This window comes from Cajanus cajan, chromosome 5 (assembly GCF_000230855.2).
Source record: "Cajanus cajan strain Asha chromosome 5, NIPB_CcT2T_4, whole genome shotgun sequence".
Classification (NCBI taxonomy): domain Eukaryota; kingdom Viridiplantae; phylum Streptophyta; class Magnoliopsida; order Fabales; family Fabaceae; genus Cajanus; species Cajanus cajan.
In genome coordinates, this window is record NC_138521.1 from 62697552 (window position 1) to 62709760 (window position 12209).

The window sequence follows — 12209 nt, forward strand, 5'->3', positions numbered from 1 at the left end:
GTATTATATAATTTATAAATTTTATAAAAATTTATAACCTTAATTTATATATTAAAAAAATTTAATAAAATATTAAAATTATTAAAATTTAATATAGTTAAATAATTCTATAAAAATTATTTCTAGAATAAGTATCCTTTCTCATTATATTATCTAATATTCACTTTCTAACGTATTTTCTTTTATTTACTGCAAATTCATGTGAATTTTATTAATTTAGAAACAGACATACATGTTTGATAGAACTGGCATGAATTTGGTTAAATAAAAGAAAATATATATAGGACAGAGGATATTAGAGAACTTAGTGTATACCAATTTCAAGGTGTTGAGTTTCCAAAATTTTGGCTTGTTAGTGTGCCCACTGAGAGGGGCTTCATTCATGGTGTGTTGATGGTACTTCAAAAAAATTGTTTCATTCGTTTTCCAGCTGCATGCATTGACGGACTTGATTGAAGATAATTATGGATGAATAAACTGATATCCTATTGTGGGTTATACCAATTCATTTTCTTTATTAATTATTGTTCCACCAATGTCTTACTTTTCTGCTAATGAATATTCTAAGTCGAAGTTGCGTTTTTAACAATTGGGTTTAATGTAGAAAATGGAACATGTGAACATGTCATGTTCAAATGGAGATCAGTCAACTAACATAAAATAAAAATAAAATACATGTTGGGATATTTTGACTTTGAGTTTGTTACAACTTCTAAGGTGAAGAGAATGACAGCATGCAAAAGGAATGATCTTTTCTTTTTTTCCTCTTTTCTATTTCATTCTCGTTAATAATTATGAAATACTATTTGAATTCTTTTAGATATTGATATCAGAAGTCATGAAAGTAATAAAATGATTTTTTCTCTACCACCCTAAATATTTTTCTTTTTCTCAGAATTGGAGGGCCTGAGGTAAATTTATTGATCCAAGATCCAAATTTTTAGCACAGGCTCAATTAGTTCAGCTGAAAGACTGAAAGTTAACTCAACTTTTTTGTCTTTTCTGAATTTGTTTTCATTTTTCTTTTGCTTTACTTCATCTTATTTTTTGAAAGATCGGAGTTTGGGCCGTAGGCCCAAAATATTCTTTTGTTTTATGCATTGGTCTTATCAAGCCCATTTCAACTTTTTTAATCTTTTTTTAACATTTTTTTTACAACCCAATATTTTTATTGTTAAAAACGGATTCTATGATGAAATCCTAATCATAAAAAATTATTATTATTCATTAAAGGCTTAATATATTAATTGCCGCATGTTCTTAATTTTTTTTTTTATAGATTTCTAAATAAATCTCTAAACTATAAAATTTTGTAATTAAACTTTTAATTTTCTAACTTTTGTAGTTATGTCCTTATGATTAATGGTTAGTTCACAAATTGTTAATTTTGACGGAATATCTTCTATTCTCTCCTGTGAACTTATTACAGAAATTTATAGATTAGAGATCTATTTACGCAAAACTAAAGAGTTTATGGACCTAAGAATGTATTATCACTAAATAAAACTTAGTAGTAAAAGATATATCTCGTAATTTGCACACTTAATAAATCACCTTTCAAGATTTATCTCTATCTTAAAAATTAAAAAGAATCATTGAGTCACTTATATAATATTATATGTGTGTGAAAAAGTTTAGTGAACATTCAAGAAGGACAGGGATGTTTTTGTAGTAGCATTGTAAAATTGAGGAGCGCAGGCTTAATAGGCCTAACAAGTCAAAGTCTGAATAGCAAGTCGAATTAATTTTCAAATAGGCTATAAATGTTTTGCTTTGTTTGGCTTGACACGCTTGATCAAATTAACCTATTTTATTTTTTTATTGCATAAATTTATATATTTTTATAAGAAAAAAATTGGGTAAAATAAACTCATTAACTTTTCGAGCAGTTTTTTCATGACCATATTGACCCTTTGATACATTGAGTTAGGAGAAATTTACCATATTCTTTTCAAATCTCAAAATGAAGAGCTGAGTCCTATCAAAGGGCTAAGTGAAACCAATTTTGACAACTTTAGTTTTTAAAAGTTTAAAAGGGCGTTTGATTTTTTTTTTTCTATATGTAATTATTTTAAAAAATATTATTCACTTCATTTCAAAAAAAAAAAATACTATAACAAAATTTTTATATAAATATTTTTTTAGTTTTAACTAGGTCCTTAATCTTTTCCAAAATTTGTAATTAGGTACCTGGGCATAAATTAACAGTTCGTAATCAGGCCATTAAATCTGAAGACCTTATTACAAAAATTCAAAAAAAAAATTGAGGACTCGATTACAACTTTTATAATTTAAAATCTATTTAATTTTTTTTAAGTTTGATAACCAACATATGTATTAAATCTATATTAAATAATGAAAGAAAATACAACTTAAAAAAAAAATCAGACCGTTAGATCTTGATTCCATAAAGTGTTATGTCCTTAAGAAGCTTGAGTTTCTTTGTTACGTTAAGAAAGACAATAAATATAAATGATAAAATAATAAAAAAAATATTTAATCTTTCAAATTTAAAATTATTATTTTTAATTTTTGTAATTTTTAAAAATTTTGTTTTAGTTCTTTTAATGACCAATAACATATATGATAATGAAAAATTAAGACAATTATGCAAAATTAGTTGAATTTAATATGATATTTTTACTAATAAAAATACTAGTAAATAGAATTTATACAACAGTATTTAATAAATTACTTTATAAAATTTAAATATAAAGATTAAAATATAATTTTTTAAAATTGTAAGGACTAAAAATTTATTTTAAAATTTGAGAGATTAAAAATATATTTAAACTTAAATAAAACATTTAAAAAGAACCACATTATTAATGTCTAATTTTAACAATTTGATCTTTATTCATTAATTTAACCATATACGAAGTTATAGAAGTGATATTGGGTTTGATTCCAGAATCATTAATTAGCTAACATCCAAGTTCATAATTCTTATGAAGATTGTGAAGCTTAATTCAATTTACAAGTATATTTCTTAGGCGAACATGATTGTGATAGGTGTGTCACACCTATGATAGATGTGTTCTTGACAAATACAAAATATTATGAACATTAGACAATAAATATCATGTTGTGATGCTTTCTAAGCACAAATATTCATGTTTTTTTAAGCAAAAGTCATGTCACTGAGTGCCTATGATTTGTGAGTCATGCTTGTAATGCTCAATAGGCAGAAACTTCAGAACTCTTACCTTTGACAATGAATTCAATCGGTTCCTGAATCATCTCGAACTTACCTACGAGTCTTAATATTTATTTTATACATCAAAATTATAATGACAACACTAAGCTTCGAATACAACAACTTGCAAATATTACCTCAATTATTTTTAAACAAGTTTACCCAAATTTTTGAAGGGTCGCATAGCTGAATATCAAATACTCAATTATCAAGATTACAAAGAGTGACAAACTCAAAATTTGTTATACCACGCCAAACAATCTAAGAATTCAATCAAATGTACATCAAGAGTTTGGGGAAAATTTCATTCTCAGGCATATAATCATTCAATACAAAAAATTTGGGGTCTAGGACCAACCCCTCTACCCATGATTAATGCCACACTCATGAGAAGGAATTTCTCACTTCTTATTTTGATAAAGAAAACTTAGTAGCAGGTTGAAACAGACTCTTCTACTTAATAGTTACGACTCCAACAACTCCTTGTATGAAGGCTTTGTTGATGTTCCTACAATCACAACACGTAGATTTTTCCCAATGTGAGAGAAGACTTGGGTTTAAGATTTTATAGAAAAATGTCAATTTTCCTTTTATTGGGCTACAAACATAAAATTCACAAATAATATGTTTGGATGAGTAATTTTAAAATTTTGACATTCTTAAAATTTAAATTACTTTAATTTTAATTTTTATCATTAAAGAAAGTTTTAAGAAAAGACTTTGAATCTTATAACAAAGCCCAAACGTTATTAAAAAAAGAAATTTATATAGGTCCAATTAATTAAAAAAAACTCTATTTTTAAAATTAATATTCACGTTTTTGCAAAACATTATTTATTTAATTAATACTACATTTTATTATTTAATTAGAAAAATTTAGAATCAACCTCACACTAGTTAGTTTATATGTTCAGTGATATTGATTGACTGTGTATAAATTAACACTGGGATTAAAAATAAAAAAATAAACACCATAAAAACAAAATAAAAAATTAGTGATTAATAAAAAGGAAACTCACTTTCGAAGAAGTAATAAGATATTGACGCATTAACTTCTATATACAAGTGTGGTCTAATATTATTATTCAAATATTTTTATTTAAACACTATTTGTATAATAATGACTCATTTTAATATTTTAATTAATAATATACATTAAATAACATTTAAAATTATTATAATTATACTTAACATAAAATTTTAAATGCAAAATATATTAAATTATGGGTCCGTATGGATAAATAATTTATTTAAAATCTTATTAAATAAATTCTTATGTAATAAGAACTTATGTTATAAGTGTATAAAATTTAGTAGGTTGTTACATTTAGATATATATTAACAAACACTTATAAAATGTATTCTCATTTTAAAAATTAAAAAATTATAAATTAATTTTTGACTTGAAATAAAATAAAATAAAATAAAAATATTTTTAGTCTGTACAAAATTAGTTGGTTTTGATTTTAGTCAATGTATATATTTTTTTCTTTATTTTCCATCTCTCTAAAATTAAAATTATTGTTTTTAGTCCCTAATTTTTGTATGATCATTTTTTTTACCTCTTTTTGTTTATTAAAAGATAAATTATTTTCCATCTCTCAAGTGTTACATATGAATATTAGTGATATGATGTTAGTGTTTGATGTGTCTAAAAATTCATATAAATCATTAAAATAACTATTATTTATCAACCTTAAAATAATTGTTATGGACAAAAATCGTAACCAAATTTTAAAGGGATAAAAAAAAAAGTGTTTTATAGGGATCAAACCAAAAATTATTTATTTTATGAGAACTAAAATCAATGTTTACAAATTTTAGAAAGATGAAAAACATAGACAAAAATTTATATGAATAAAAATCAAAACTCCCTAATTTTACAAGGACTAAAAATATATTTAAGACAAATAAAAATATAAAGCAACTAAATATTTTTAAAAAATAACATTATACATAATAATAATAATACAAATTTAGTTATATATATATATAGAGGAGGTTCAAACGACACCGGTGTAACTTTTACTAAGTGTTACACCGCTTAATAACTTTATATTAAATGTGAATTTTGAAAATCTAACCGTTGGATTGAAAGTTCATATCTATTAGATCATATATGTCAAATTTTATATTAATCTAAGATGATTTGATACTTCATTCTCATAAAACAAAATTGACGTAATATATACATTTCAAAATATACTAAAATATGAACACTTTTATTATCTTCAACTTGTTGTTCAATTTTAACAAAATTTGACATATATGGTCTAAGAGATATGAACTTTCAATCCAACGGTTGGATTTTCAAAATTCACATTTAATATAAAATTATTGAGCGGTGTAACTTTTACTAAGTGTTACACCGCTTAATAACTTTATATTAAATGTGAATTTTGAAAATCTAACCGTTGGATTGAAAGTTCATATCTATTAGATCATATATGTCAAATTTTATATTAATCTAAGATGATTTGATACTTCATTCTCATAAAACAAAATTGACGTAATATATATTTCAAAATATACTAAAATATGAAAACTTCGATTATCTTCAACTTGTTGTTCAATTTTAACAAAATTTGACATATATGATCTAAGAGATATGAACTTTCAATCCAACGGTTGGATTTTCAAAATTCACATTTAATATAAAATTATTGAGCGGTGTAACTTTTACTGAGTGTTACACCGCTTAATAACTTTATATTAAATGTGAATTTTGAAAATCTAACCGTTGGATTGAAAGTTCATATCTATTAGATCATATATGTCAAATTTTATATTAATCTAAGATGATTTGATACTTCATTCTCATAAAACCAAATTGACGTAATATATACATTTCAAAATATACTAAAATATGAACACTTTGATTATCTTCAACTTGTTGTTCAATTTTAACAAAATTTGACATATATGATCTAAGAGATATGAACTTTCAATCTAACGGTTGGATTTTCAAAATTCACATTTAATATAAAATTATTGAGCGGTGTAACACTTAGTTAAAGTTATACACCGCTTAATAACTTTATATTAAATGTGAATTCTGAAAATCTAACCGTTGGATTGAAAGTTCATATCTATTAGATCATATATGTCAAATTTTATATTAATCTAAGATGATTTGATACTTCATTCTCACAAAACAAAATTGACGTAATATATACATTTCAAAATATACTAAAATATGAACACTTTGATTATCTTCAACTTGTTCAATTTTAACAAAATTTGACATATATGATCTAAGAGATATGAACTTTCAATCCAACGGTTGGATTTTCAAAATTCACATTTAATATAAAATTATTGAGCGGTGTAACACTTAGTTAAAGTTACACCGGTGTCGTTTGAACCCTCCTCATATATATATATATATATATATATATATATATATATATATATATATATATATATATATATATATATATATATATATATATACTAGTATTAATTTAATATGTATATTTTAGAGGCTAAATTTTTATTATATATAACTAATTTTTTTTATAAATTATATATTCTAATAAGTACTGTATATGAATATATAAATTATATTTAAAATTTGAATAAATAAATATTTTTAAACATAAATTATATTTTTAATTTTTACAAAATATTATTTTAAAAATTAATAATTTTTTAACATGTTAAATTTAATTTATAAATAAATATAATAATAAAAAGTTGAATTTGATAAGAAGAAAAAAATAACTCGTATGTCAAATAATAGTCCCTAAAAATACACACAAGATAATTATTCATATAGAAAAAAAATAGTTTATTTTATCTTATTATTTTCTAATCTTATTCCTCCCTGAAAATAAATAATAATAATAATAATAATAATAATAAATACATAAGATCGATAAGATTAAATAAGTGCTTGGATAAACTTATCGTATCTTCATACCACAACAAACAATTAATTAAATATAATATCACTGAATAATTATTCTATTACGAGTATCTCTTATACTTTTGAATACTTAAAATTTAAACTTAATATCTCAGTTTAAACTATAATGTGCATCTATTCACGTGAGACTTGGAAGCGAAAGGAAGTTAAAAGTCGACAAGTTTTAATGTGAAAAAAGTTAAGGAAACAAGTGGACTTCAAATTTTGAATTTAAAAATAGACTACAAGGAAAAAAAGCCAAATGATTCTTAAAATTTTTGAATATTTTTTATTTAATTAATAAGTAGCTTTTTTATAAAAAAAAATTAGTCAAAATTACGTGATCACGAATCACGATTAACATTTAAATAATTATGAACGAGGAAATGGCGCCTGATTGTAATCATTGAATTAGTTTATAGCTATTGGCTTTGAAGTTATTATTAATCAACCATACTTAATTAGGCGCCACAAATGCTTTCGAATTTTTATTTATTCAAACATGAATCGGCAGCTGTTGCGATAATTGATTTAATTTTTGTTTGGTGTGAACTGAAGGAGATGTTAAAAGTCAAAATATTATAAATCTTTTTAGATTAACATTTTTTTTCTTCTCAATTTTTATTATACTGAAAGAGAAAAAAGAAAATATTTTTTCCTCGTTTTCAAGTTTCTCCCTGATCAAACAAAGATAAAAATTATTTGATTTCATTTTTATAATTTTTTTTCTTATAATTTTCTCCTTATTCATTGTAATCTCTAAAGAAAATAGGCTGTCACTTGCTAACCTGACAGTTGGTGACCTTAATTTAGTTTGATTCAAAAAAGTATTTGGAATTTGGATGGAAGAAAATGGCTAAAATGACTTGATTTGTCCTCTTAGAAACATCTAAGAATGGCTGTTGGTTATGTCTGAAAGTTTGTGCAGTGTCCTTCCAAGATAGTTAGACTAATTGACAATGCAAAGCTTAAACCGTGGTTTGACTAATTCTCCATGGAAAGTGGAATTTCCCATCTTACCATGTGTTTGGACATGCGTTGAAACGTGAATTTTCACGTTTAATCGGAAGGAGAAAATAACAATTTCTCCATAAATTAGTAAGTGAACATGGAGAGATGAAGAATTTATGTTTCAAAATTGAAACCAAACACATACTTAGAATTTTCCTTCCAACTTCTGTGAAATAGGCCACAGGAGAATGCTTTTTCTTTGGCACCACTTTATCAATAAAAAAGTAAAAAGATGTTGAGGTATTAGAATCCACGTCCATGGCATTGGCTCGTGTAAAACAAAGGAGGTGGGACTAGCAAACGGTGCAAGTCAAATTGATTTGGTGAGATCTTAATCTCACGCGGCTATCCCATCTACTACGTTTCTGGAAGTCTCAAATCTCGGCATGCTGCAATAACACACTATTTTTGTTGACCTAACTAATAAGTAATTACAAACACCTTCACCGCCCAATACTTCAATCACATTTCAATATTTATATTTTATATACAACATTTTTCATCAATCCAACTTAAATAATGCTCTCCAAAAATGTGGCTTAATTACTTAATTAAATACCTCACATCATATTTCAACATTTATGCAACATTTTTCATCAATCTATGTTAAATAATATACTCCCTAAAAATGTGTCTTAATTAGTTAAATACCTTACAATCACATTTCAATAGTTTATATATAATATTGTTTCACCAATCCAAGTTAGATAATAGTTGTTGTGTTGTAGCTTAATTAGTTAACTATCTCAATCATTTATTTTATATCTTAATTAATTAACTATCTTGATCGATTATTTATCTTAACAATCTAATTAGAATGCGGCTTAATTAGTTAACTACCTTAATCTTTTATCTTAATAATTTCTTTTCAAAATATAAAAAAAAGGATAAAGTAAAAGTATAGGAAGTAAAAGAAAAAAAAAACTATTGTGAATAAAATCTTCTAAATACATTATTTTCAAAAATTAACTTTAAGAATTGCTCTTATATAAATAATTATTCTAATATGAAGAGAAAAAATAATAATCATTATCTGTGCCCATTTTTATAATTATTCTAATTTAAATAAAAAAATTATATTTAGAAGTTAAAAATTTTATATTCTGTTAATGTATATAAATTATTATATAAGTATAAATCTTTATCTCGTAAAAAAGAATATCTTATATTTTAGTTTAGTTGATAAATCAATCCCTTATTAAGAAAGATAATCCCTTGTCTTTTTATTGATAAATGAATCTCTTATCTCAAAAAATATTTTATTTTTATATTTATGTTAAATAATCTTTTAAATATGAAAAAAATAATGTTACGCGTGATGGTACTAACTGCTTATCCCCTGTTTCCCTATAAATAGCAACAAGAGGCATTGGCTTTCACTTCATCGGAAGCAGAGCAAGAGGCAAAAACACCCAACACACAGAATTAGTCCTACAAATAAACAGGGGCGACATACCTCCAAGAACACAGAGTCAGCCATGGCAAGGAACCTCTTCCTTGTGCTATTTGCAGTAGCCACTCTCCTCCATGGCTCCGCTGCACAGACCCGACACGTCGTCGGCGATTCCATTGGCTGGACCATCCCTTCCGGCGGCGCTGCCACCTACGCCACCTGGGCCGCCAACAAAACCTTCACCGTAGGCGACACTCTCGGTAAACAAAAAACTCACCTACGCAAACTAATTCTCTAACTTCCATGTGCTGTATGTTAATTATTATTAACATGGATCCATGACTTGTGCAGTGTTCAACTTCACTACCGGGCGACACGACGTAGCCAAGGTGACAAAATCAGCTTATGACACATGCAACGGAGTGACCACGATTTTCACTGTTTTGACGGGTCCAGCAACGGTGACCCTGAACGAGACAGGGGAACAATATTACATTTGCACCTTCGGAACGCACTGTTCCCTTGGTCAAAAACTCGCAGTCAACGTCACCAAAGCTTCCACAACTACAACCCCTTCCCCTGCGCCTGTCCCAACACCTGCACCAAAGGCTAGCCCCGTGCCCACACCAGCACCAGCACCAGCTCCAGGCCCATCCACTGGACCAGCCACTTTCATAGTGGGAGACGCCACAGGCTGGACCGTCCCTAGTGGTGGTGCTGCCTTTTACACAACCTGGGCCACTGGCAAGACCTTCAAGGTTGGAGACACCCTAGGTACGGCACCTTGGCTCTACTTATATACACTTTTGACTAGTCATTCTTTGAATTTAGTCGATGCGGGGCTTTAATTAGTATGATTTGTGTTGTGCAGTGTTCAACTACCCAGCGAGTGCACACAACGTGGAGGAGGTGACAAAGGAGAAGTTCGAGTCGTGCAACTCAACCTCTCCTATTGCAACCTACACGACACCACCTGTGAGATTGACTCTGAACAAGAGTGGGGAACATTACTTCATCTGTGGAGTTCCGGGGCACTGCCTAGGAGGTCAAAAGCTGGCCATCAATGTGAGCGGCAGCGGCACCGCCACCCCACCTTCCGGCACGACTTCTCCGTCGCCCTCTTCTCCCTCCAGCAACCCTTCTACCCCTTCTACTCCCTCTCCAGCAGGTGCCCCTCCACAGGACTCTGGTGCTGCATCTCTTGTTGGGTTTTCCGCCACCCTGCTTTCACTTGCCGTGGCATTTTTCTATTAGAGACATGATTTGTAGTTAGGATATTGTTGCGATCTTCCCATTGTGTTTCTTATTTTTTTGAGGGTGTCAATAAATTTAGCTTTCCTTTCATCGGCTATAGTTTTTGTTTTGTGACGAGTAAAGTTTATATGTGACGGTGTGAATAATAATATGATATTAAATACTAGTGCATTAGTGTATTTGTTTGACACTCAACACCGTTAGGAATTGGAAACCGTCATATTTTGTTTGGTTATGGAAAAAATTGTGACGTCTGGGTTATGTTTGAATTATGGAGGAGGTTGATGACTTACCGTCTTTGAAAAATATTGATTTGGGAAGAAAAGGTGACACTCGGAAGTCAATGTTTGGCTAGATTTTGGATCTTCACTGGAATGATTAAATTATATGTGATGGTGAGTTAATGAGTTGGAAAGGTATGATGACATTATTAGTATGTTTGTTTAATGTTTAATGTTTAATGTTTAATGTTTAATGGCTCTCACGCATTATCTTCTTTTCATGTTTGATTATAATTTATAAATTACACAAAAGCTTAAGCCACGAGTTTAATACAACGATTAGGTATCTGGGACTGCGTATTCATTTCGGCATCCTATGCTGTGCTCGACCTTTTAAATAAAAGGGCACGAGAAGAATCCAAAATGTTTAGAAACTTTTATTTTTAATTAAACAGTTCTTTATCAAATTTATTTTTATTCATCATAATAAATATTATGAATTCAAAATTATGAGATATTTTTTGTAGGAATAATATTTGTAAGGATGTTTTTAACTTTTTATTAAGTCCTATTTTTTAGTTATCCAATTATTTTGACGTAAGAATTATCTTGTCCAAAAAGTATTTTTAGGAGTTCCTTTTCAATAGAAATATTTTTAAGAATTCTTTTATTTTTTTATTTTATTTAAATTTTTATCTATAATATTTTTATGAATTAAAATTTAATATTTTTATAAAAATTATCAAAAAATTAAAAATAATCTTATGGTGCCGTTTAAATTAATTATCTTAAATTTAAAATATAATTTATATAGTTTAAAATATTTATTTATACAAAACTAAATATAATATTTTTTGTATATAATTTATTATAAACTTTTCTTATATATAAGAAATATTTATTCTATGAAATGTACATGCTAAAATATTAATTATTTTAAAATTAGTATTTTACTTTTTACAGAATGAATTTTTTTACATAATTAAGAATTATAATAATAAGTATTGTATTATATAAATGATATTATAATCAATATTTATAATAATAAATATTTATGAATATATAATTTATATTTTAAATTTATTATAAATCATGTATATTATTATATAAGATTTTTTAACTATTAATAATTGTCTTAAAAATATTATTGAAATTCTAGTTAGAAATAAATATATAAAAAATAATAGATTAAAAATATAAACAATAAATATATATATATATATATAT

General features: G+C 26.6%; 1 protein-coding gene and 1 long non-coding RNA gene across 2 annotated transcripts; one reads left to right on the plus strand and one right to left on the minus strand.

Annotated features, from left to right (window-relative positions):
• Positions 1–8212: 8212 nt before the first annotated feature.
• Positions 8213–9712, minus strand: LOC145958413 (uncharacterized). The gene is made up of 2 exons (XR_014434182.1): positions 9571–9712; positions 8213–8503 (listed from the first exon to the last, which is right to left on the minus strand). It is a non-coding gene; the product is annotated as an uncharacterized LOC145958413 (long non-coding RNA).
• Positions 9593–11236, plus strand: LOC109808761 (blue copper protein). The gene is made up of 3 exons (XM_020371893.3): positions 9593–9767; positions 9859–10281; positions 10379–11236. The coding sequence occupies exons 1-3, from the start codon at positions 9593–9595 to the stop codon at positions 10759–10761; spliced, it is 981 nt and encodes a 326-aa protein (XP_020227482.1). The 3' UTR covers positions 10762–11236.
• The last annotated feature ends 973 nt before the right edge of the window (positions 11237–12209 follow it).

Excerpts from the sequence above, each read along its gene's own strand:
- LOC109808761 (XM_020371893.3), top strand. The coding sequence starts at position 9,593 with ATGGCAAGGAACCTCTTCCTTGTGCTATTTGCAGTAGCCACTCTCCTC. Across the intron at positions 9,768-9,858 it reads CACCGTAGGCGACACTCTCG|TGTTCAACTTCACTACCGGG; the intron begins GTAAACAAAAAA and ends TGACTTGTGCAG. Across the intron at positions 10,282-10,378 it reads CAAGGTTGGAGACACCCTAG|TGTTCAACTACCCAGCGAGT; the intron begins GTACGGCACCTT and ends TGTGTTGTGCAG.